The following is a 27,873-nucleotide window of genomic DNA, read 5'->3' as shown; positions in this document are numbered from 1 at the left end:
GGACCAAGTCCATTAACATATAATTAAGGCGTTGCGATATGTCTACAACTATACATGTGAATGAAAAGGTAAAATAAATGGTGTTGTTATCTAAATTATGTGTATGTAAATCTAAATCTAATATGTGGTCAATTGACCGTAAAAAAAGTAAAACACACTCAAAACTAATAAAGGATTAACAAACTTAAAACAACTAGGGCATGCAGGTCTACTTCAACGATCCATTGACAATAATAAGTATGTAAAGCATATATTATTCCGCTTTTGGTAATACAATTAACTTCGATATTGGCCTCTTAATAGTATGTCCCTTGCACTTCAGACTGACAACTCGAGTGAGTCCATCCTGACCTAGGTGTTTGTGAGTTATCAAACCATACAACCACCGAGCTGGAGGAAGTCCGTCCTCTTTAAAGAGGACTACATCACCGACTTCTGGTTCCGGAATTTGGTTCGCCCATTTATATCTGTGTTGTAATTGTGTTAGATACTCTTCGGACCATCTTCGCCAGAAACCTTGAGTCATTCGTTGAGTAAGATGCCAGCGTGTCAAGCTACTTATACTGGACGTCTCATAATTATTTTCGGGAACAAGTACCAGTGGCTCACCGACCAGGAAATGGCCAGGTGTCAGAGGACGTGCATCGTTTGGATCACACGACAACTGTGATAACGGTCTCGAATTGAGACAAGCCTCGATCTGGGCGAGAGTAGTTGTCATCTCTTCAAAGGTAAGAGTGCTTGTGCCTATGGTTCTTGCAAGGTGGAATTTTATGGACTTAACCGCAGCTTCCCACAGTCCTCCAAAATTTGGAGAATGAGGAGGTATGAAGTGCCAAGATGTTCCATTTGTAGCAAACCAATCTGCAATCTCAACAGCAACACTCGAGCTTTCGACATCAAAGAGTTCAGCAAGCTGTCGGGCAGCTTCTACAAAAGTGGTGCCATTATCACTCCAGACTTCGGCTATATGACCCCTTCTGGCTACAAACCTCTTAAAGGCCGCCAAAAATGACTCTGAAGTCATGTCACTGACGACTTCAAGGTGAATGGCCTTTGTGGTCATGCACACGAAGACACAAATGTACCCCTTAGTGGAGTGATGTCCCCGTCCTTTATTGGCTCTGATGTTGATCGGACCCGCATAGTCTACACCGCTTTTAAGGAAAGGCCGATGTGCCGTGACTCTAGAATTGGGCAATTGCCCCATCATCTGCTGATTGGCTTGGCTAGAATGGCGTACACAAGTTACGCATTTTTTGACAAACATGCGAACCAAATTTCTAGCTCCAATTACCCAGTATTTAGACCTCAAGTAGTTTAGAACTAGTTGAGGTCCTCCATGCATTGTTTTGCGATGAGTTTCACCAATTAAGAGATTGGTCAGATGAGATTTATGAGGGATGATTAGGGGATGTTTCGTGCTCTCCTCAAGATAAGCATTATGAAGTCTACCATTTACTCTCAATGCTTGTTCGTCATCTAAGTAGGGGTTTAATGAAGAGAGCTTACTCTTCTTATCAACTCTACCAAATTTTTGAAGACCTTCAATCTCCCTTTGAAAGTGTTTCTTTTGGCACATCCTTATACAGGTAAGTAACGTTTTATTTATTTCTTTAGCTGTTAACCCATGGTCTAATCTTTCAGTTTCTTTTATTTCAGATGTCTTCCAGCGCATGACTCTTCGGCAGAGCGACAGTACGCGGGTAAGTTTTGTCAATGAGGAAAAACGCCTCATCAAGTCTTCACCATCATCTATTTGGGTATCTACCGTCACGTGACTCTTCAACTTTGTCTTCCTTTCTTCCAGGTTAGTGTCTTTAATATCTTTCTTATTATAATCTATGTGTGAATTCCATAAAGATGCAGGTCCGTGGCGCCACAGTTTGTTACGAGCACATTCCGCGGGCTGGAGCCCTCTGGATGCACAGTCTGCAGGGTTTTGCTCGCTAGCGATGTGCGACCACTGATTTCCATCCATGGTAGTGAGGATATTGGAAACCCTATTCGCGACAAAGGTCTTCCACCTGCTTGGGTGGCTACTGAGCCACGCTAAAACAATAGTAGAATCAGACCACGCGTGTATGTTTTCTTTGGAAACATTTAAAACATTAGCCACTTCAGTCAGAAGTTTGGCTAATAAATCAGCACCACATAATTCCAATCGTGGGATTGACACTTGTTTAATAGGTGCCACACGTGTTTTGGAAGTAAGTAAGTTGACATGAACCATGCCATCTTTATTAACAACTCTGACATATACGACGGCTGCGTATGCTACATTAGAAGCGTCCGAGAAGCCGTGTAATTCGAGCCGTTGATCATCTTTTTTGCAACTTATCCAACGAGGGATTACGAATGCTTCAAGATTCACCAAATCCTCTCTAAAGCTCAACCACTCCTGAAGTAACTCGGCTGGAAGTTGACCGTCCCATCCAATTCCAGATAGCCACAGCCTTTGTATGAAAATTTTGGCTTTTGTAATTGTCGGCGCTAGCCATCCCAAGGGATCAAACAGTTTGGCTATATCTGATATCACCTTTCTTTTTGTTATGGGAGCCTCTGATAACGAAGGTAAGTTAACTTTGAATCTAAATTCATCAGTTTCTTTATCCCACGTAAGACCAAGAACCTTCATGATGTCGTCAATTTTGAGCTCTAAATTTTGATTAAGTTCATCTTGACCTTTGCTACTAATTGCTTGAAGTAACTCCTTGTTGTTACTTGCCCACTTTTGCAAAGGAAATCCAGCACGGCTGAGCAACTCAGTTGTTTGCTCGAAGACTTGAACACCTTCCGCGACGGAATGACAGCCACTCATGAAATCGTCTACGTAAAAATCAGCGAGCACTCTATCTTTTGCCAGTGGAAACTCAGCACCTTCATCGTGTGCCACTTGTTGCAAAGCACGAACAGCCAGATAAGGTGCTGATGCTGTTCCAAAAGTGACACGTAACAATTTTAAGTGCTGTATCTCTTCTTCCGGGTTCTCACGCCAAAGAATGCGTTGAAAATCAGTATCTTCATACGCCACAGCGACCTGTCGGTACATTTTGGCGATGTCAGCGACTAGCGAGATGGGATAGCATCGCCATCTCATCACTAAATGTCGTAACTCTGGCTGTAATGTTGGACCGATCATGAGATCGCCATTTAAGGAGGCTCCGTTGAATCCTTTGCAGGAAGCGTCGAATACCACACGCACCTTTGTAGTACTCTTGTCCTCGCGAATCACGGCGTGGTGAGGAAGATACACCGCGTCTGGTTTGTTGTTGTCTGTACAGACCTCCATGTGCTTCATAGTTAGATACTCGTTGATTACGTTAGAGTATTCTACTTTGAGCACAGGGTTGCTTGACAATCGCTTTTCTAGCGCGAAAAGCCGTCTACGCGCTATGTCATACGACCCACTGTGTTTTGATGCGGGATTTTCATGTTTAAATGGAAGTTTTACTACATATCTTCCAGTTTCATCTCTCCTGGTTGTTTCGGCAAATAACTCTTCACAAGCCTGTTCTTCCCGAGTCAACAGTTTCTTCGACAACACAGGTTCTGATTCTAACTCCCAGAATTTCTTTAATAACCCGTCCTCTTCAAAACAATTGATCATAGTTGTATGACATTTGAAATGCTGATTCTCATGAGAGGATGTGTCTTCCACCAGTCCGGATAACATCCAACCAAATCTAGTTTTTTGGGCGATGAAATTTCCGTTAGCACCTTGAACCAAACCTTCCATAATAATTTGACTGTGGACCTCTGCACCCAGCAGCAAATCAATTGCGCCGGGACAGTTATATGATGGATCAGCTAGCTCAAGAGTAGGCAATACCTGCATTTGGTCATAACTGACTGTGACTTTGTTACTTGGCAACAACGTGGTAAGTTTGCTTAGAACATGCGCCTTGACTGTCAAAAGGAAAGAAGGGTCAGCTCTAGAAGCGATTTGAATTTTTACTGATGATTTCGACTCTAAAGCCCTTGAACCTCCCAACCCTGAAACTTTAACAGATTCTTTACTTTTTCGCAGACCCAGTAACTGAGCCGCTGCTTCCGTAATAAACGACGCCTGAGAACCCTGGTCTATAAGAGCTCTCAGGACGTTAGCCGAACTGCTCGTGTGTGAAAGTGCCTTGGCACTAACTAAAGCAGTAGCTAGGAGGACAGTACTACGTGAACTAGCAAAGCACGTGGTCACTACTTCATGTGTTTCAACATCTTCCGTTTCGGATTCTTCATTCTCCATGAATGAGGCTGGCATGTCAGTAACAACAGCAGCAACCTTTTTACCTTCAGGAGGCTCCGATTTGCTTGGTTGTAGTGTTTTGGGATGTAATAAGGTGTGGTGTCGTTTTTTGCATAAGCGGCAAGAGGTTGACATCGTACACATGTACACTGAATGCTCAGGACTGAGACAATTAAAACACAAACGTTGTGTCTGCGCAAATTGTCTTCTACATTCGACATTTTCCTTCATGAAGCTCTTGCAATTGGTCAATTTGTGTTTATCTGAACAGAATAAACACGTGATAGCGGTAGTTGTGGTTGAGTTTGATGTTTTTGTGATGGTATGCATTTGACTCTTCTCCGATATCTTGTACTCTAACGATCGAAACCTGGCTTCAAGAAAGGTTTCGAGTTGTTTGTATTGTGGCAATTCATTTCCAGACTCGGACATTTTGGCCTCCCATTTTGCCCTAGACTCGGGATCAAGTCTCTGGCTTACGATATAAATGAGAATCAAATCCCAAGAACTGGTGTTAACTCCCATGTTTCGTAATGCTTGTAAGCACTCGCTCGTTGTATCCAGCAACTGACGGATAGAGGTAGCTGATTCATAAGACAATGATTTTTGATTCATCAAGCGTCTAATTATTGAATTTGCCATCGATCGCTTGTTTTCATATCTTGCAAATAGTCGATCCCAACAAATTTTGTAATTGTCCGCAGTAATGGTGATGGATCTCACAAGAGTTTCAGCCTCTCCCGTAAGTGAACCCTTCAGATAATGAAGTTTTTGGACATCGTCGAGTGATTCGTTACTATCTATTAATGACTTGAACATATCTTTATAGTTGGCCCATTCCGAATAATTACCCGAAAACTTCGGCAATGCTATTTCTGGTAATTTAACAAAAATCTTTCTAGGTTCAGCCTCAGCTTTATTAGACATTTTAGACTTAAATTGAACTATAGAATCCCTCAATAATGATTTGTAGTGGAAATATTCCTCTTCAGTTTCATTATAGACATTATTTGTGCAATATTCTGTCAAAACATATTCATCCTTTTTCATGTCAAAAACTAATTTGTTGTGAGTATTCAAAAAAAGCTTCCATTGTTGTTCGAGCGTTTCGAGTCGAGCTTCGACATAAGACAAGGTAATACGCTCCTTCGGTGCCTTTTTAAAGTTAATTTTGCCTTTCACAATTTTTTCCGCAAGATCAAAATTCAATTTCAAATGGTTCTCCGCCATTTCGTACATACTGAATAAACAATGACAAAAAATAATATGTAATATGTTTTGACTTTGACAAACCAAAATTACACGTCACACAAAGTACAAAAAATAAAAACAAAAGTAACGCAATAAAATCTCGCAAGTCCCGTAGAAACAGCACAATTTTTTTCTAAGTTTTTGACTTAAATTGCACACTCGATGGAAAATCGGGCATAGGTTCCCCGTTGGTAACACTTTTGGTGAAATTACGACTAAGTTAGTATAACACTTTCAATTATTTTCTAAGTTAATGTCACTTGTTTGTTTAATTTCTCAAGTCCATGCATAAATCTGATTTTTTTTTTCAAAGTTAACGTTCTTCTAGTAATAAGGTCGAAAATGTACTCACGATTTTTATCTGCACAACCACGCATACACACACACACACACAATGATCACAATGCTGCGTCACTTCACTGAAGTTGAATGATGACGATGTCTCAGGGGTTACACCCCTCACGGTGTCCGCTGGATGTCTCAGGAGATGCTTCCCCCGCTCCGAAGCAGACCTGTGCTACGGTCAACTGGGATGGATGCTTCTCAGGGCTATTGACGGGGTGCGTCTCCCACTCCGTTAGCCGATGCCGAAGACTGGAATTCGGAACCCGATTTAGGTTCCTGACGCCGAATAGCAATCCACTATTCCTACTAGCGCCGTGGTACTCGTGTACAGTCAACTTCTCACTTATCCGGCTCGAAGGACCATGTACAAAAGTCCCAAAAAACACTACAATAGGATGAGGGTTTCAGTAATAAAACTCCAAAATCCTGATGTGGAAGATTCCAAACGCCATCTGGTTTCTTCTCGTCGCGGGCGAAGCCCGCGACGGGGAGACACCCTCGGGGCATAGCCCCTTTGGTGTGGTTGCGGTCGCCGCCCGCAAAAACGGGCGTGGCACGGGGTTGGGACACGGCGGGCGAGAACGCCCCTCCGTGTGCCCGAAGATGTTACGTCCTTGGTGCCGCCAGCGAGGTCGAGCCCACCGGGTGGTTCCCCGTTGGGGGAGGCCCAGTGAGCGCCCGTCAGCTGGCGGTGGTGTCTAGTCCGGGGAGCTGCTCCGTCGCCGGGGCAGCTGGTGTCAAGTCGGCTGGAGGGGGGGAGAGGACTGCTTCCACTGCCACTGGAGGCGTCAACTCAGACGTACTCGGACGTACTCCGGGAAGAAGCCGCGGTTGCGTAGCTCCTCCTCCAGGTCGGTGGGATTGGTGTCCATGGGCAAGCCGAGAATCGCCAGCTTAAGCGAGCGTTCCGCCGGGGGTGCATAGGCAAACCAGGAGAGTCCAGAGGCTCTCTCCAGGTTGGTAAGGAAACTCTGGTAGAGCCTGAACTCCCCCTCGGTTTTCGCCATAAAGCGGACGCCTTTTCCGTAGGGACGCGCATTCGGGACATGGCCCAGCATCTCCCGCAACTGGCGGAAGTGATGCGGCCAGTTCGGCAGATGGTCCACCACTATAGGCGGGATTTTTCTGCTCGCGGGGGCGAGCGGCGGCTGTTGGACGGTCCTCTTCGACGGCGGCGATGGCGTGGGCGTCGTCCGGAGGGACGGACGCGGTGGCGCGTGCGGCGGCGAATCGGGATTGGTATTCAACACCGCCGCGTATGATCGCGGCGGGGTCGTCTCCATGTCCAGCAGGGGCATGGAGAGTGCGGTGGGCGGCGTGGTCCTCGCCGCGGGCTGCGGTGGACGTCGTTCCGGCGGCGTCGTGGTCCTCTTTACCGCGGCTCCTGCTCCCGGAAGTTTGGGCAGGGGCAGCGGGAAAGAGGGCGGTCGGCGGGTTGCGCCAGCTAGGCATGGCGGGGGCGAAAACGGTCTTCTAGACGCTGCTGCAGTGGTGGCAGCGAGCGCGGTGTCGAGGCAGGAGCGCACGAATACGCGCGTCCTGCGTTTCGCGACTCCAGCTGTTGGGGGAGCCATGCTCACCCCGTTACGGCTGAGGCGCGATGAAGCGGCGTTGGGGCTACTTGCGTGCGAGGTTTGGCGGTCCGCCTGGCAGAGCACGCGTTATCACACCCTCCCCGGTGAGACCCGCTGGTGGGAGGCCGGGGGTGGATAGGGTGATAACGGTAATACCGTTTGGAGCCGCGGTAGGAGGGTATTTTAATAAAATACCCCCCCTGCCTCTACGTCGATGGCTGCTGAGTGTGGGTAGACGTTGAAGCTACCTCTGAGCACTTCGGCAAGCAGAGCGATCCAGATTCCAAACGAATTTATTGATCGCCGCCAGTACAGATCTCATGAACCAAATAATAGCGCGTTTTAAAATACAACTAGCGACATCTAGTGGCGTTCGGTTGGTACTAACCTTTTAAACTAAATAAAGAATGCAAACAAAGTGCAACGCGTTAACAGTGTCAATTGCAATAGTTCAAACCATAGAATGATTATTTAAGTCTGACCTGAGTTGCATTAGTTGTATATAATTGTATATTTATATAATTATAAATCTATTTTAGTTTTATATTAGTATTTTTTTTAATTTAAATAAATACTAAACGTACGTACGTACGTATGCGTGTGTACGTGTATGTAAGTATTTTAGTGTTTGTAAGTATTTATTATAGTGGAAAATGTTTGATTATTATATAATTTATTTAAATTACTTAATTTTATTTTCGTTATTAAAAAAATAGTAAAAAAAAAATAATTATACACCTTAAAATTTTATGAAATTAATTAATTAAGTATGAGATAGACATACGTCTATCTATAGTATTATACACTGCATGTCTCCTTGGCACGTAGGTCAGCTGGAAGAAATCTGTTTCTTAGAGATAAGCTTACCTGTACTGTCTGTTTCCTTTGTATGTTTCTTTTTCTATTCTGTTGTGTACAAATAAAGAATAAATGATTTGATTGCGTCAACGAAGTTTGTTGTACGATATCCATAAATATGTTAGGGTTGTTAATCGATAAATATATCTATAGGGTTAGTGGAGTCGGCCATTGTCCCACAGCACAACACGACGGAGAAAAAGTATACAGGGTGTTAGTGACATCTTAACGAAAACTTGTTTTTCTATATTAATACACTTCTCATCAAAAAAATCGAAACACCTTGCAAGTTTACGTTTTGTCAGGATTATCAGAAAAATGTGTACATTTAGGAATAAATGTTAAATGTCGTTTAATAGTGAGTAATATGAGCTTATCAAATCTTAATGTTAATGTTCTAAATTTAAATGAATTTTTCATAGGTTTCGTATTTTGTTAAATGAGTCATTTTTATTCCGTATGGAGTATAAAGGAAATGGATAAAACAACACACGTAAATGAAAAAAAAAGCTAAAAAACGTTTATTTAATAACTTGTATTCCCTCCCCGAGCTCTAATTACTGCTTCCATACGGTTCTTCATCGATCGGATGAGAGTCACGATCACATGCTGTGGTATATTGTCCCATTCCTCTTAGATTGCATCTTGCAGCTGGCTAAGTGTTTCTGGGGCAGGATCGCTTGCTCGAATTCGTCTCTTTAATTCATCCCACAGATGTTCAATGGGATTCATGTCCGGGCTTCTTGCTGGCCATTCCATAATAGAGATATCGACTTCGTTAAGATAATCTCGTACGACGCCCGCGGAGTGAGCCCTAGCATTGTCGTGCATGAATATGAAGCCGTTGCCAATAAAATGTGCATAGGGCATCACATGAGGCTCGAGACACTCTTCGACGTACCGATGACAGTTTAGTGCAGGCAGACGTGGCCCAGACACGAAAGCAAGCTCTGTCTTACCGTCGGCGCTGATTCCTCCCCAAACCGTCCACGAACCGCCACCATAGCTGACCTTTTCTTCAATGCAGCATTGTGCATAGCGTTCTCCGTCTCTTCTGTAGACCTTGTTCCTTCCGTCGTTACCATACAGCATAATTTTACACTCATCAGAAAAGAGAACTTTGTTCCACTGTAGGTATGACCAATTTAGGTGCTCACGTGCAAAGTTAAGGCGCGCTCTTCGATGGTTTGCAGTTAATTTCGGCCCATTTGCTGGCTTATGCGGTACCAGTCCACGATCCTTCAACCTTCTTCTAATTGTAGAGTCACTTACAGCCACCCTTCGTACAACACGAAGCCGCTGCTGCAGTTGAAAAGCGTTAAGGCGTCGATTTCTTAAAGAAGTTGTTATAATAAATCGATCATCTCGCTCAGAAGTGACCCGATTCCTGCCAGATCCTGAACGGCGCGTGAACAAACCAGTCTCCCGATAACGTTTATAGACTCTATGAACAGATGACAGGCTTAGATGCAGTCTTGCAGCCACAACACGCTGACTAAGGCCAGAATCTAGCAATGCCACAACTTGGGCGGCTTCTGTGGGCGAAGTATCCATAAGTTTTAGAAAAAAAATCTATTTTCAGACGTCCCAAAGTCACAGTATGGAAATAAAAAACAAAAAGTTTAAGGATAGGCGCCAATTTTTAAACGCTAAATGTACTCCAACCCTAAACACACATTTGTCTCAAAACAGTGATTCATTTCGTTTATAAGATAAACAAATGAAATTCTAATTTTGAATTTAGAATTTTCGCTTATTACTGTAATGGCCAAACTGCCAGCTATACATTTATGTATTTTTTTTCATCGTATGAATTCTTTTTTGTGTTAAATTCGGACAGAAACAATGAAAACGGAAGTGTTTCGATTTTTTTGATGAGAAGTGTATATTAACTCAGAATCATAGCCGTTACGATGTCACTAACACACTGTATTATAGTAGCCATTTAACAGATGACATGACGCTTAACTCTAAATTCCTGACGCTCACCAAAATCTGTACTTTACTTTTGTATCTTTTTGCTTGTACCTACTCTTCTTTTTGTACTATGACCATAGTGTGATTTAATGGCTGTAACGATGCGTGAAGCCACACGTGTTGATGTCAGATAAAGCGAATATACGACGTATATTGAGTAGATCATTATTCAATGAAATTGCCTGAGCTGTCACTTGAGCAATTCATAATTTCCGTGATTCCGATTATCAAGGTATTCTATTCATCTTCTCCCTAGCATTATCTCGGTTTTCACAGGGTCCGCTTACCTAACCTGAAGATTTGTCAGGTCCGGTTTTTTACAGAAGCCACTGCCTGTCTGACCGTCCAACCCGCGAAGGGAAAACCTGCCCAATACAAGTTAGGTCACATATCTCCGAAAATACATTTCTCGGGAATGTAAGTTGTGAAAGTAACCCTGTGAAAAACGGGATAATGCTAGGGAGATGATATGACATAAAAATATAAAAAGGTGGTAAAATAATTTATATTTATTAAATTTATATAATAGTGTTGTGAAATAATATACATATATTATATATAATATATTATTATTTATATTGCTGTAAAAGTCACAATGTGTAAAGGGCCTTAGTGCAATAACTGTACCATTGAATTCGCAACATTTCCAAGCTCACGGAATTTTAGTACGTGAGTTAAGTGCATTCTCTAATATTACACAAGGTGAATTACTTAACTACACCATTACAGTTTATGAACAAGCTTAAATAATGTAGTAGTTGACAACTCTATTACCTTAATAACCCCTATATCAACCTATATTATACAGGTTGCTAGTGACACTGTAACGAAAACTTTTGGGGATAATCAAACCATTATTCTGAGTTGATATCAAGTGGAATTTCCTTTTGGAAATTTAATGGACATGTTAGTGTTTCTTTTTTAAATTATTTTCAGTCCCATAGTGTGCTTTAAGCTGCACAGAACCTAAAAAAAATAAAACAATAAAAATGATAAATTATTGAAAATCATCAATGTACAATAACATTGCAGGTAAATAAGTAGGTACCTACCTATGTATGTAGTGAAGCGACTGTTCGCGTTGTTCGATTTACATTGCAGCGCAGTAAAAACTCCATATCTTAATTAAACATTTCCGGCAAGGAAAAAAAATCAAGTAGACGTGGTAAATATTTTTCCATTACGGTGTTACTAACACCCTATATGTACACGACTCCATTTTCAATTGGATACATAGATGTATTACTCAGTAAGGTTGCTTAGTTGGTTGCAATTAATTGATATCATCTAATGGAGATTGGATGCCGAGTTGATTACGTTTCCATTAATTGAATCTTGTGTCTTAGACCTCCAATATTTCGTCTTAATTAATATATTGGAATATGACGTTCTTCATATCCTATAAAGAGTGTGCCCTTTGAACTGAACACGTTCTAAAAGCGACAAGGCGAAGGAATATTAAAGTTCTGTCCATGGTAGAGCGCGAATGTAATATTATAAAGGTGCTGATTCCTGTAGACAACATCTAATTTTATTTTAAATTATACCTGTCATTTTCTTATACGCCGAAAAGGAAAGTGACGCATAACTGACAGGAATAAAATTTATGGAACACACGTCAATTTTAGGCAGGGATTTTAAAAACAGTCCCAAAATATATTGGCCAATATCCCGACAGAGTTAAGTGGACAGCAGACGTCAAACGGGTTGCATACCAGCGAGATGCCTATTTATTTTGTCCGGGTTATTCGTTCATTTTAAAATTAACAGTTGTCAATCATCCGTCCGTTCGTTTTCGGCGGTTATAAAAAAATAACGGGAATAACTTAAAATAAAATTGGGGGTAAGTAATAAAAATCGGGGCCATTAGCGTCAAATCTTGATGTCAAGATTGCGGCACCTCAGTTTAACGTGTAAATCGTTTGAACGAGAAAGGTACCTACTAGATTTTTTGTTTTAAGTACCAAATAGTACTAAATGAGTACTATATCTAATAATATGCATTTTCAACATTAAGCAATTGGTTCCGCCATTCTGACGCTAATAATATAATATCACAGCCGCCGTGGTCTAGTGGTTTCAGCGCTAGGCTCACGATCTGGAGGTCCGGGTTCGATTCCCGGTGGGGACATTGTCGAAATCACTTTGTGAGACTGTCCTTTGTTTGGTAAGGACTTTCAGGCTTGAATCACCTGATTGTCTGAAAAAGCAAGATGATTCCGTGCTTCGGAGGGCACGTTAAGCCGTTGGTCCCGGATATTAGCCGTAAAAACACCTCCACCAACCCGCATTGGAGCAGCGTGGTGGAGTATGCTCCATACCCCCTCCGGTTGATGGAGGGGAGGCCTGTGCCCAGCAGTGAAACGTATATAGGCTATTTATGTAATATAATATAGCCCGCCTGTAATCCCGAAGGGGTAGGTAGGCAAAGGTGTATAGTATACACACCCACTGTTCGCCAGCTATGTTTAGGCGAGCCTATTGACATTAATCGGGCACAAATTCTGGACCCACGTGAAATCGATTATTATCTATAAATGATCCAAACCTGAATTCAAAGTTATACTAAAGTAGAACTGAATTCAGTGGTTTAGAGCCTTGTTCTGTTCTGTTTATACGCAACAAAGTGGTTTTGATTGATCGATAATTTTTTTTTTTTAATTGAGTACCTGAGTTCCACAAAAACGAAAACATTTAAAATTATGTCTTTGCCTGAATTGGCACTGTTAGGAACTTTTAAAACGGGAACTGTGTTAAAACCTCACTTTTATACCCACGTTTTCACTTAACACTTACAGTCCGTGGTCCAGGGTCTATACGATACTATGGGACGTGACGGGAAGATCTTGTGATTATGTGCCTACGTGCGAACATGGAAGGTTGACGTATTTTAGAAATGTAAATAAAAGAGTCATTCCACATTATGTGTGTTGTCGTTTTCCAATTCAATGGACAGTAAATGAGTATTTTAGGTACAGAAAAAGTAATAGGTATAAAGTCGTATACCGAATGTTCTTTTAGAGTCCGAACTATTGTGTCTGGAAATCTCGCGTTTACGAGGATAATATTAACCATAATATTGCTCTTCATTTCGGTGTACAAAATTTAATTAGCAAAGTAAATTTCGACGGCTTGTTCGGTCTAGTATTTAGAACATTCGGCTCTTGATACGGAGGTTTTGGGTTAGATTTCTGGCGAGGAAACTGCCATTTTACGTTGCGAAACTGTTAATTGTTAATTTTAATGGTTTATATTCTTTTGTTTGTGTCAGTTGTTGTATTTTATTTTTTTAGTGTATGTTATGTTTCATGTTGTTACTGTGGCGTCCTCGCATAATAAATATACAAGGTGTTAATGACATCGTAACGAAAACTTTGAAGGATGATTCATACCATTCGGAGTTGATATTAAATGAAACTTTCTGTCCCAAACAACACGAAAAGAAAAAACATTTTGCGACGGAAAATTCCACTTGATATTAACTCAGAATCATGATCTGAATTATCCTTCTCAGTATTCGTTACGATGTCATTAACACTCGCCAGCTCACAGCTAAATTAAGATGTTTGTTGTGTTTTAAAAGTCGTGTTAAGCCGTTGGTCTTGGGTTTAGCTAAAATTTATTTAATTAAGTATCTAAGTAGTAGGTTACCAGCGATGGTTTATGTATTTCATGCATAAGATAAGCACAGCTATTTAGAATCCCTGAACGCAACTGTTGGTAGACATAATTGATGTTGTAAGTTTCCGAATATACTGCTATTGCTACCTGTAAATTTGCAGCACACCGCAACTTATCTGTGTAGTTTGGTGCTTCCAATACTATTAAACAGGTAGTGTTTCAATATGCGGTGAATACTAAGATTTAGAGTTGTAGCATAGTTATAGGTGATAAGCGTCGCGGGCCAAAAACTACAGACAACTTTTATTTTTTTACGTGATTTATAGTAGATTTGTGGCAGATTACTTGGCCGGAGGATAAAGGTATTTGACTGGGTCAAAGATAAATTATGAAATGCTAATCTAGAAATAGAAGCCAGTCTAAGATGATCATAAATCAATCTCATTTTACTTATCGACTTATTTTCGAATTTTATTTATGAAATATGCAACAATGAGTACGACATTTGATCGCTTTTATTGATGACGTCACAGGACAATACTTACATACGAACTCCAAAGAAAACTTTCGTTTTGACGTTTCGTAAAAAGTATCTCATTTGACTAGATTTTCTCTTTGTTCTCTCTGACTTTGTTTGTCATAATAGGCTACTTGACAACCTAGTCAAATGAGATATGTTTTACGAAACGTCAAAACAAAAGTTTTGAAGTTTGTATGGAAACACTGTCCTGTAACGTAATCAATAAAATCCGTCAAACGTCGAAATAAAATTCGAAAATAAGACGAAAAGTAAAATGAGATTGATTATTGATCATCTTAGACTGACTTCTACTTCTAGATGAGCAGATACCCAATTGGCGATAGCGATGGCGACAATAAACAAACGGAGCACCGCAATCTCTTAGTCGCTATCCGTTGTCGCTCATACCGCGTCATACCAATCGGAATTGATGGAATTCAAGCTCGGTCATCGCAAGTATTTGAGGCCACAAACTGCGCGATAATAAACTTGTATTGGAGCCGCCTGATTAGAAATCGCTCGGCCATTGTGATTGTAACTAGAAGAAACTTAAATATGGAGGGAAAGCCTCTGTGGTCCAGCGGTTGAGCTTTGGGCTCACGATTCGGAGGTTTCGAGTGCGAATCCCGATAGGGACATATATTATATATAGGTACAAAAATCACTTTGTAAGTCCTAGTTTGGTTAGGACAATGCGGAATAATCACCCGATCATTCGCAAGTAAGATGATCCGCGCTTCGGAAGGCACGTTAATCCGTTAGTCCGGGTTACTGACTGACTCTGTCAAGGACGTTTGGCGGCTCAATAATAACCTTGACACTAGTTGCTGAGGTTGGTAACCACCTCACAACCGACACGATAGAAGAAAGTCGCTTGGCCTCTTTAACTTAACGCCTGAGGCTGTCGTTGCAGCCTGGCTGTAGATTGGTAAAGCCTAGTATACGTAATTTATATACCTTGCGTTGAATTAATAATAAACTCATATTCACAAGTTGCGCTTAGAATCTGTCTACCCTGGCTTCACTGGCGGTCAACATAACCAAGCCTAGTGAAGTTACTCGCTGTTTTCGACTTGGTTACTTGTGTTTACTTTACGGAAAATATCGCGCCGTCTCAGTTTGAAAACAAGCTTCGTGTTAAGTAAAGTTGTTTAAGTCTGAACTTGAAATATTGTTCCGCACACAATACACATCATATCTCCAGCGTTATCCTGTTTTCCACATGGTCTGCTTACCTAACCTGAAGATTTGACAGGTCCTGTTTGTTATAGAAGCAACTGCCTGTCTGACCTTACAACTTGAAGGCAAAATCCAGCCCAGTACAGGTTAGGTCACATACCTCCGAAACGCATTTCTCGGGAATGTGGGTATCATTCCATGATGTTTTCCTTCATCGCTGAGCACATATAGGCCTGTGCTGGGATTCGTACCTGCGACCTCATTGTGAAAGTCAAGTGTGGGTATGGGATACAAGGGTTTTTGTAGTTCCGCAAACAATCCACGATAAACGTAAAAGGGCATGTGGACAGAAAACGTAATGAAACCAAACCGAAGACACTTATCCAAAAATAAGTTTGCCGAGTAAAATCTACGTATACCGGATAACGCTTCTTGTCCCTTTTCATCCGAAACGACCCGGCATAGCACTTGTGAAACCTTCAAAGGTCCAAGTAGAATGGTAAATAAATCAATAACTGCCATTATTCTTCACGACAATACTTTGACCCTCGGCATTGAATCTAGAGGAGTATTCGAGGAATTCGCGTAATATTTGAAAACGTCCCGCAAGGCTCTGTGGGTATCGGTTTTGAGAGTTCTTTTAGTGCCAATGCTCAGGAATTTATGTGAAATATCAAGTGGATGCGGGTAAGGCTCTGTCTAACACATGTTCGTTCAATATTTACATGATGTATGAGAGGGGTGTTGGCAAATAAACCAGCTTTGTTGGTGAGGATTGGTTTTCCAATAGCATATTCATATTCATTTATTGCATGTCACAAACATAAATTAAGGTGGAACATAGTAAAAAGGTACATGTGACGCCCTGCAAGGGCACGGCAATTTAAAAGAGGCGACACTAGGTGCCTTATTATAATAATATTATAACAACTAACTAAATATTATTATTAAGTAATTAGGTAAGTACAAAATTATATCATACAGTTGTTTAGTGTGTGTACCGCACCACGCGTGTAAAACTTAATAACAAGATTAGAAAAAAAAAAACAACTTCAGAAAAAAGAGACTTTTAGCATTCGTATTATAGTACCGGCTTGTGCACATACAGGCTCACGCGTGTACCCGTATTGTGGTTTCAGGTAATATATCTTCATATTCCGAAGCTATTTTAAGATTTTCATTTTACTTACGTCAGAATTTAGCAAGCATCAATCACGTGTCTGGAGTGAATTTGAAATAAATTGTGTTCGTTATAACGTTGATTGAGGGGAGGCCTGTGCCCATCAGTGGGACGTATATAGGCTGTTTATGTTATAACGTAAGCTGATTCTCATTTCTTTCTATTGGAAAATGATGGACTTGAAAATGATCTCACTAAGACACAGATTCAGACATCAGATTTGCCGAAACTAGGATACCATGGTTGTGCAATCTTGGTACCAACAAAGTTTTTGCAGTTGTTTAAACGCTATCTCCCTTGGTAGAGACCAAGGTTTTGTTGATTGCGCAACCAACAAGACCTAAGTATTTTTGTAGGCGGCTGACTGTAGACTGTCCTGGTGTCATATAGATATAGGGTGACGTTAAATGGGTGACGGACTTTCGTGCCCATTATATACATCTTCCGAGTTCATATTATAAAAACTAGCAAGTTATTCGTTTGAAAATGGACCTGAGTTTATGTGTGTATTCTTATGATTTTCCCTGAAGAAAATGTCACAGTGGCACAGGAGATTTTGTATTTTATTCACTAGCTACGCCGTTTGATATTCGAGCTCCTTATGCTGTTTTATTCATGTACTTGCAATGTCGGTGTCAGATGGTATATTTTATCTGTGTAACCTTAGTTTAGTTCAGCTTGCAGCTATACACAGGCAAACATAAAATCACTTCCGTATCCCTAATTATCGACGCAACATCGACGCTATTTTGTATTTATTTATTAATTATTATTAAGGCCTTAAATAAATTGGTATAAATACAATGTCCTGCAAAATTGCATAAGCAATTTGACTGCAGGATCAGTCTCACTAAGACATGGTTAAATTAGAAAAACTAAGAAATAGGTACCTGCTAAATTAATTCTAATTAATATTGAACTTATTTTTACACATTTTTGTCTCATTTTTAATGTTCTCAGGCAAACTGATGATGAGATAAGGTGCAAGAGATACCTACTTGCTTATGTATAGAGTCATACACGCGAACCACACATTTAACTCAAGACACTCAACCGACATCCAGCTAATATTATTAAATAACGAATAATTACGAATTAAAACCACATATCTAAATCAAGAAGAATGTCTTTACTTCCCTAGTTCGTACTGTACCTTATGCGGACGCAAGGTATGTGTAAGTAGGTATTTCCTCCTTCTTACAAAAAGAAGCCTAAAGATAATACCGGCTTTAAAATATAGTCCGCGCCACTTAAGAAGTCTTGCGGCCCGCGGCGTTATTATTCCAAATTCTGCGTAGAACTATTATAATAGGGCTAGCTACTCTGGTATACATTTTTGATTGACATATGTAAATAAATGCATGTGTTAATATTTAGGTTCCATCATAATTCCTTTACATCTGATTGTTACCTAATTCTATAAGAATTCGTAAGGTCCAGATTTTAAATGTAGGTATTTAGCTCGAAGTAGGTTTATCATAAGCTTTGAAACATGTTTTAATTTATTTTCATTGTCGTCTTAGCCACAGTCCACAATAATAATTTTATCTAGTACAGTATAGCCGTCCCGGGTTCTCTCAGGTAGTGTTTTATGTGAGTTTGTGATTTAACAGTTTCACTTCGATAGATTATAATCTGACGAATAATAATAAGTTAAATTGTAAGCAGTATGTTATGGTTCACAATTTTTCGACAGTTCACAATCTCGCGAGATAGATTATAATCTAACGTTATTTACAATTTTACGGTGACATATATGCTTGTATATAGACCAACGCCTACACCAACACCAAAACATCAACCATCGCTTACCAACCGCGCATATACTATATTATATAATTATACTGTCACTAAGCGTTGGTTAAGCCGCCGATAGACCTTAACCTAGTCTTGGATAATAAGTCGGGACTATTATATTAGGAGTTGATGTAGGCGTGTGACAAATTTAATTTATCAAATTTTGCTGAACTGGCTAGTGTACCTAATTTATTATATTTGGACATGGAGCTTGCTAGTTTGCTAGATCTTAAAGTTTTTGAATAACGCTGATTAATTACGTTGCTAACTACGTTACGTTGGCAGCCATGGTAGCCCAGTTGGTAGAAAGCTTGCCTCTTAGTTGGTAGAACGCTTGATTTGAGGTCGTAGGTTCGAATAGCATAGGCCTAAACAAATGATTTTCGAATTGGTTTTCGAATTCATGTTTGGATCATAAATTACTATTACGTGCACAGCGGTAAAGGAAAACATCGTGAGAAAACCCACATTTCAAGAGAAATGTATTTCGGAGGTATGTGACCTAACCTGTATTGGGCTGGTTTTCCCTTCGCAGTTTGGAAGGTCAGACAAGCAGTCGCTTCTGTAAACAACCGGACTTGTAAAATCTTCAAGTTAGGTAAGCGAACCCTGTGGATAACAGGATAATGCTAGGGAGATGACTATCGATTGACATAATCGTTTGCAACTTGGCCAAGGCCGTTGAGCTCCAAGCAGGATTCACGACATCACTAATATCGCAATGCATGTCAAAATTATCGTTACGTAAGTTAGAAGTACTTAGTACGTAAGAAGCAACATCGTCATCATTTTTGATTTATGATGGTTAAGAAAACCGTTTGTTTTAATGGACCAGTTTTATCGGCGTTGCCCTCTGATATTTTATTACCGGGCTGTAAGTTTCCTTTTTCTACTGATTCATGCCTTTAACATGATGTTCTTTGAGCAAACACTAAATTTTTTTATAGGCCATTTCGTTGACGCAAAGCATTTTTTGGCACGACTTCTTTTAATATTGAATAAAAAAGCGATGGAGTCGCAGAGAGAAAAAGAAATGCTAAAGTAAATTCATACACAAATTCACGTTCATGAGCCCTATAAGGTTGGATAGAGCAACCAGTCGTCAGGTGCCGAGTGCAAATATAATTGCACTCTTTATTCGATTTTCTTTTATTTATTTATTTATTTATTTATTTTAATCAGGTAGTCAACAGCTTACAATTATAAATGAGGTATTAACAGTGTTTAGTTTACATCGTTAAGGCAAAAACAGACTACCACAGTATTAATCTGTTCAGAGTGTAACAATCAGTAAGTAACTGGATGGACAAAATAACTTCAAAGAATGAAAGAAAAGGAGAAAAAGAGAACATCGGTTAGACTAGGATAGAATATTTATACAGAATCTAGTAGGTACAATGAAAAGGCCAGCATGCTGGTGAACGCACTTCAATTATTTTTACTTCATTAGTTAGATACTTACCTATAATAATAACATGCCACGCATCTACGACACTCATGTCATACGGTGTGCTACACGAATTTGCGGGTGTCAGCTATGAAAATAATACGATAATTCGCTACATATATTATTTACAAGTAATCATAATCATTTATTGCAAGTCACAGTTTTACATAGGTGGTATACAGGATGTGGTAGGTACATTGTGACGCCCCGTTGGGGCACAGCAACTTAAGCATAACATTTGTTACGTGGTCAGAATTTACATTTATACAATAAGCTTTAAGCAATTATCTACTTAACAATTTATTTAACATATTATATATAAGTATTCTAGTTTAAATTATATAAGTACCTATTATTAACATTTTATCAACAAATAACTTTTAATAAAATTATAACAACAACTTTTAATAGAATTATACGAGTTTTCTAATAGTAATAATTAATATTCGTTCAACTTATCAGAAAAAAATTCTTTCACATCATAGTAGGCTTTCTGAATGAGGAACTTAAGAGTATTAAAAGTATATATTATGGACAAAGTTGTAAAAAAGATTTATTTAACTATAAACTCTACTCAAAACAAGTTAATGCGGTTTTCTTCAATAGACAAAAACTGATTGGTTGTTATATTCTTTGGTTGATTCAGAGCGTCGATTTATCCTAAAACATCCTTATAGCAAGTGCTACGTGAGAGCCTACTGCGCTCGCCGTTTGTCGGTTAAGTAGTGAATGCCATCCGAAGCAATTTTAAAAATATTCTGTTCTAATGTCTAACGGCTTGTTTACCATGATAGCGAATACAAATTTTTGCTATGTTAATGAGAAAAGTTAATTTAACTGCGGGGTAACATTTCCTACCAAAAATAAACCAAAAACCGGAAAAAAATAACATGGTTGCCGACTGTGCTCCGACAGACGTCACCGTCACACATATTACTTTTATCGCGGAAACATTTTTCATTTCCTACATTGTTCTTAAAACTTTGAATTTGTGGGAAACCTCGGAAAACAAGCACTGATATGAGAATTTTAGAGTTCTGTTGACGAAATATAGTAACTTGACCAAAAGAGCATAGAATAAATACTACGTGTAGAACGGTTACTCTCCGCCCCGCACCGACCTCACCCCTCTGGGTCTTATTTTAGTCTTAAATAGCCGTACGGGATGAGTGTCAAGTGAAGAGTAACATTTAAGTATTAGCAGACTCAGGGTAAGAATGTGATTTTTGAATGGAGTGTCTGGGGTGTGATAAAAAGGGAAGTATTATAACTAATTGTAGCTTGTATTGGACGTTTACATATCTCCAAAGATATGAAGTTAGAGAATTAATATAAAACGCCTCAATGACACACAATTGAATGTTTATTAACGAAATTCAAAAAAGGTGAAGATTCTATATTCTACTATATATTTTTATTATCATCATCATTATTAATATTTTTATGTAAATAATTCATTGTAATAAAAAATAATCAATGTTGTCGCAATTTTGCACTCGTAGATTACGTTGTTAAACGTGCGGAACTCTCGGTACGCGACGTAGACTTACACTTGGCCTGTTTTTATTTTGTTACTCGGTTCCATTATTTAAGTAATTTTGTATTCATTTAAAGTTAGCTTGCGAAAGGGGTTACACAAATTGGATTTGCATACTTATTAAAGGGCCTTTTGAGGCTAATGTTTTGCTTTGATCGTGTAGCGATTAAAGTAAAAAACGGGCCTAGTTTAATTAAGTTTTTCTTGGAAGGGAGATACAGTAAAATGGATTATCCAGGCAGCTCATTAGATACCTTATTCAATTTTAGAGAAGTTCCTAACTACCAGAGTAATATTCGTAGAGTTTATATCGTAGCACTCTGCTACGACCTTCGCCGTAGCAAATTTTTGTAGCTTATTCTACGCTACTACGTAGTCTCATATTATTATTTTTGTCTTATAGATATAGGGGTACAGTCTAGGTTGTAATATTTATAGTACATTATTACACCAATAAAAAGCGAACACCATCATCCTCCTGCCCTTACTCCACTTTAGATGGGGTCGGCACAACATGCATTCCTCTTCCATTTATTTCTGCCAGTCGTCATTCTGTACTCACACCTTTCACACACATATTCTTCTCCCCTACCCCTATATCCATCCACATAGCCAATAACAAGCGGCCGTAGATATATGTTAACTATAAATTCAGCCGCTTAAAACATTTTATGAAATAATGGTGCTAATTCCTGTAAACACCATCTAATTTTATTTTAAAATATTTCCTGTCATTTTCTATCCGCCGAAAAGAAAAGAGACGGGTAATCGACAAGCATAAAATTTATGGAACACACGTCAATTTTAAGCAGAAATCTAAAACAACCGTCTTAAAATTTTGCGTTGGCTAATAACCCGACAGAATTATGTTGACACACTCGTCAAACGATTTGCATACCAGCGAGATACCTTTTTGATTAGCCCGGATTATTCATTAATCTACTCATTCTTCCTAAAATTAAGAGCTGTCAATCATTCGTCCCTTTCCTTTTCGCCGGATAAGAAAATGACAGGTATAACTTAAAGTAAAATTAGGAGGTGTCTGCAGGAATCGGGACCAATATATTACTATGATAGATAAAAATATTATGAAGAAACTTATTTCATTGATACCGCTGAATTAATAAATAATGCTCATAAGCGTGGGTTTAGTTTCATTTGTAAATTAATTAAATGCTACCTAGGATGAACACAATAAACGTAGTCATATTGTGTTTACGAGGCGTGGATTAATTATGTGTTCCGATTTTACATTGTTCGAAACATGTTTTAGTAATTATAACATTTGTTTCAATCCTCTCTCGTGTGTGTTGTACGGCATTGAACGTCCACATCTAGTCGCCAGATTCCCCAGACATGGCTCAAGCAATACACTATGAACAGGAATAAATCGGGATTAAGAAGAAAAACGATGTTGATTGTTGACAGTTTAGCTTATTATAGCGGCGCGAAATATATTGAGACCTTAGACCAATAGCCGATTGACGTCCATCTACGTAAATAGAATTCGTATCGTTTATTGGTTGAAGCGCTCAATATAATTCGCGCCGCGCGCGGCGCGGTTGTCTTGCAGACCCAATTAGTTCAGGCGTTTAATAAAACTTAACTAAAATAATATATTTTTTGTGATTTTCAAAACACTACATACTCAAGTCTCCTCTCTAATATAAGCGATATAAGCAGTTATAATTTTTCATAGTGCTCTGTATTCTGTCCGTGTGTCCATTTTGTAAATCCTGACAGGAAATCGTACTCTGGCCCCTGCGATACAAGCTGAGCTTAGTGCAGGGACCGCCGCATATCTAGAGTAATTGGTCTTATTATAGTTGTCTATATTTTTATTAATGTAAAATTGTAAGCCTATGTTCAATAAAGATTATTATTTATTATTAATAATAAAATTGTGTAATTTTGTACTCAAATATTACATTTTTGATTTTTTTTAATATTAATACATTTTTCATTCAAAATTATCATCTTTTTGTCGATGACCCATCTCACCTTTTTTATACTTACTAGCCTCTCGATCCAGCTTCGCTTGGGTACAATTTTTACTCCGACGTATTCTTATTCGTGCTTCAGAAGTCGGAAGGCACGAAGTTGTTGGTCCCGGGCTACTGGTCCAAACGCCTCCACCGCATTGGTCAATCGTGGTGATGTTCCATACCCTTTCCGGTTGATTGAGGGGATGCTTGTCTGTCATATGTGTGTATTTTATTGCAGAGCATAATAGTAAAATCCGCATACAAATGCATTGAGTGCTTCTCAAAATTAGACTGAACATACAGGTTAATTTATCTTTTACACTCTGTATATATTGACATATTTATATACTTACAATACGTAATAACAACGAATTACACTTCGCGCGCGATAGTCGGTATCTACTGTTTTATCAGTCTTGTTTTATTATATTTACTAAAATATAGGAATTACGAACGGGCGTTTGAATTTATCTAATTTATCGAGAAAGTTTTTCCAATTCATAGTTGCCGATATGTAAACTGATAATATTACTGTTGTAAGGCTGAATTTTCCAGGAACGATAAATTTGAGTACTGTTTATTTAGGAAGTTTCAGAATCCATATATTAATATTATTCGTGGAAGAAAATTCGAGAGTCGTGGGAAACATATTTACATATACATAAACTCACGCCTATTTCCGACCGGGGTTAGCAGAGATTATAGAAATCCATTTGCTTCGATCCTGATATACTTCTCTTGTTTCCTCGACATTCATCAATCGTTTCAAACTCGCAAGTCGGTTTAGAGTTCAGAGTGTATCGTACTGAACCTTTTTAAGGACATCTTCAATTTGGTCAATGTACGTCCTTCTAAGTCTTCCTCTGTCAGCCCTACCACCAAACTTCGCGGGAAAACTAACTTTTTATTGTCTGTTCATAGATTTTGGATCATAAATGATACTATCACGTGCTCAGCGGTGAAGGAAAACATCGTGAGGAAATCCTTATTCCCGAGAACAGCATTTTCGGAGGTTTGTGACCTAACCTGTACTGGGCTGGTTCTCCCTTCTTTGGTTGGAGGGTCAGACAAGCCGTGGCTTCTGTAAAAACCAGGATCTGTCAAATCTTCAGGTTAGTTGCGGAGCCCGTGAAAAAGGGATAACGCTAGGCAGATGATACTTTCTTGGAAATCTTAATTTATTTACCGTCCGAAAATTAGTAAAACTTGAAATAGATACTTACATCGAAGATTTACCTTTAAGAAATCAAAGTTTAAGCCGAAATTTACAGTAATTTAGACAGTTCAACCACATTAAGAGAATTCAATGATAAATTGCTTACAATAAAATTTTCCTGATTAATGAAACGATTTATCAAAGTGAAACAAGTTTAACGTTTTGGCCTTAACTTTTAATAAGTTGTCTAAGTTACCCCTTGTTAGCATCTTTTTATTTGCAGTTGCTGGAAGTTACTTTATTATATCTAAAAAATAATTGTAATATTTGGAGCAGACAGATATTTTCTTACTGGTTCCCGTTTTTCACAGGGCCGCTTACCTAACCTAAAAATTTGACAGGTCCGGTTTTTTACAGAAGCGACTGCCTGTCTGACCTTCCAACCTGCGAAGGGAAAACCAGCCCAAAACCGGTTAGGTTAAATACCTCCGAAAATACATTTCTTGGGAATGTGGATTTCCTCACAATGTTTTTCTTCACCGCTGAGCACGTGATAATCATTTATGATCCAAATATGAATTCGATAATAAATTCGACAATCATTGGTTTAGGCCTGTGCTGGATTCGAACCTGCGACTTCAAAGTGAGAGGCAAGCGTTCCACCAACTGGGCTACTACGGCTTACCGTATTCCTTGTAATATTAACTGTAAAGACAGCCAAATTAATGAATTGTATTTAACTATATATACTTCATCAGCCGTACGACGCCCACTGCTGGGCATAGGCCTACTTACTTATATTTTTTTAACAACGTCTAGCACCATGTCTCGAGGATTTTCTTGCAGCTTCTTTTCCTCGACTCTAAGGTTGTGAGAAGCTGCAGTAGGTTTAAGACGTTCGTTTTGTAAAAATTCACGATTCAAAGCGTAACTATGTTAGTTGTTAGTGTAATATTTTTGAATTTGAATTCGACCACAGTCTCGAATCGAAGCCTCACTCAATATTATTATGATAATGTAAGTATGTTAGTAACTCTATTAAATAGTTACTCTATGGCATAATATATGTGGTTGCCGATTTGTGCTGTTCTAATATAGCGAATATATTTCGTAACAGATTTAGAAAAAAATACATTCGTAACTATTCTGAAAAGAATATCAGTTTACTGGCTACCTACGCCCTTAATTCCATAGGATAGCTTATTATAGATTCTTAGAATTCGTACGTCTTATCCTATTTAATATGTTATAACAGGAAAATTGAATAATAGGATACAAATGTTTATTGAAATAAAATAAATCATCTCAACACAGCGAGAGGATTTTATAATAGATTTAGTAGATCGGCATTTTTTTTACCTTTGATGGGTTTGCTCTTGGCCCCAGACTTGCCTGAAGGCAGTGATGAGGCCTAAGATGGAGCTCGCCCAGAAGGTACTGTTCACTCTGGCTTTGAAAGCACTAGGGCTATATGCATTCGGAAATACAGAAGACGGCAAAGAATTCCACTTCCTGAATTGATTGATACCGATGTTTGTAAGGTAAAATTTATGGCCTTTATTGTTTTATTTTTTCCATACTTACTTACCTAGACAAGATGATGTGATGACCCAGTCAAAATTAGAGCAGAGAGCAGCAAGGTGGAGTATGCTCCACACCCCTTTCGGTTGATTGAAGGGAGGCCTGTGCCCAGCAGTGGGACATATTATTATAGGCTGTTTATGTTATGTCTATTTTTAAAGTTACCGGACTGTTCTTATTTAAAAAAAAAACCGTTTAAATACGGTACCCTGAAAAAGAATTTTAAAAAATACGAGTTCATTATCGGTTTGTTCAACAATTTACGAGGAACGAAATGATTATAAAAGTTTATAATGGAGTCACGAACCCTGCAAGTACATGCGTAGCAACTTTCATAATTACCAGGGCCTTTTATAAAATCGTTTATCTACCCAGTGTGTTTATTTAGCTATCTGGTTATTTACAAAAAAAGCGTTTGTTTTCTCTCGGTGGCATAGAATAAGGAATAATTATACTACGTATAGAACGGCAACGCTCCGCTCCCCACCAGCGTAGGTTTACCTCACCCCCTCTCGGACATAGTTTAGTCTTCAATCGTAAGGGCAGTCAGACGTCACTTGCTATTGGAATACCATTGTATTTACATACATACGTAAACTCACGCCTATTTCCCACCGGGGTAAGTAGAGACTATAGAATTCCATTTACCATTGTATTTAAGTTTATTAATTATGTAATACAAACTGGATTAAAAAAAAGAAAGGAAAACATGAAAAAGTAGGACTAGGACCCTGTGCTGGGAGATTTTCTAGCCACGTCTTTCCCTCAGCGTTACAGATTCCGATGTGGTAGTTAGTTTTACAGCTAGTTACATAATATGTAATTTAATTTTTGACGTTCAAAAAGCTGTGACTATGTAAGCCAATTAAAAAAAAAGTATTTTTTAATTATGAATTTCACACACACAGATAGGTACTCGTGTAAAACGAGGTGTTTTGTATGAAGTGTCCGGGTGTGCCGATGGTATAACTAAACATAACATAACATAAACTCACGCCCGTAATCCCTAATGGGGTGGGCAGAGCCACAAGTAATCAAAGACAACTTGCAGCCACTGTTGATACGATGTCGTAAGCTGGATATGATGAACCTTATGGTGATAAGGGCCCATAAGCCCATAACATTAGTCCATCATGTTAGAGGACACAATCCCTCTGTTGGATTTTACGACAAGCAGCTGAACGTGTTCTATGTTTTTTATTTGCTCCCAAAACAGCATTTCTTTTTATAACTTTAGATAATATATTGTAGCCTAAGGTCCGACTTGTTATGTCCGATGGCTTGTATCTACCAGCAATTTTTGAATTAATAAAATAAGAACTGACAAATTCTTGTCGGTTTAGCACTTGTGAAGGTTATAATATAATTTATGGGTCATTCTTCTTTTTTATCGACAATAAGAAGTCATTTTCTCGTTATGTCGGAATTAACATCTTTCATTATAACGGCAATAAATATTTAAAAAACATCATATAGAGATGTGTCTGTAGAGGAGTATTTAGTGTTTCTCTTTATCTTGGTAATATACTGTTCCTTGCAGGCGCATTGCAAAATATATTGTGACAGAGTGGCCCTTTTCATCGGAGACAGCATTTCGATTTACCACTCTGTCACAGAAT

General features: G+C 39.0%; 2 protein-coding genes across 2 annotated transcripts in view; one reads left to right on the top strand and one right to left on the bottom strand.

The window, feature by feature from the left end:
* The window catches only part of LOC126366244 (solute carrier family 22 member 3-like), a 402,182-nt gene that overhangs the window by 39,009 nt on the left and 335,300 nt on the right, over positions 1-27,873 (top strand). The window lies entirely within an intron of this gene.
* LOC126366419 (uncharacterized) lies at positions 772-6,849 on the bottom strand. The gene is made up of 3 exons (XM_050009528.1): positions 6,646-6,849; positions 1,463-4,717; positions 772-930 (listed from the first exon to the last, which is right to left on the bottom strand). Exons 1-3 carry the CDS (start codon positions 6,847-6,849, stop codon positions 772-774), a joined length of 3,618 nt encoding a protein of 1,205 aa, XP_049865485.1.

Source organism: Pectinophora gossypiella, chromosome 4 (genome assembly GCF_024362695.1).
Source record: "Pectinophora gossypiella chromosome 4, ilPecGoss1.1, whole genome shotgun sequence".
Classification (NCBI taxonomy): Eukaryota; Metazoa; Arthropoda; class Insecta; order Lepidoptera; family Gelechiidae; genus Pectinophora; species Pectinophora gossypiella.
Note: the sequence above shows the minus strand (reverse complement) of the source record. Positions and strands in the feature narration are given on the sequence as shown.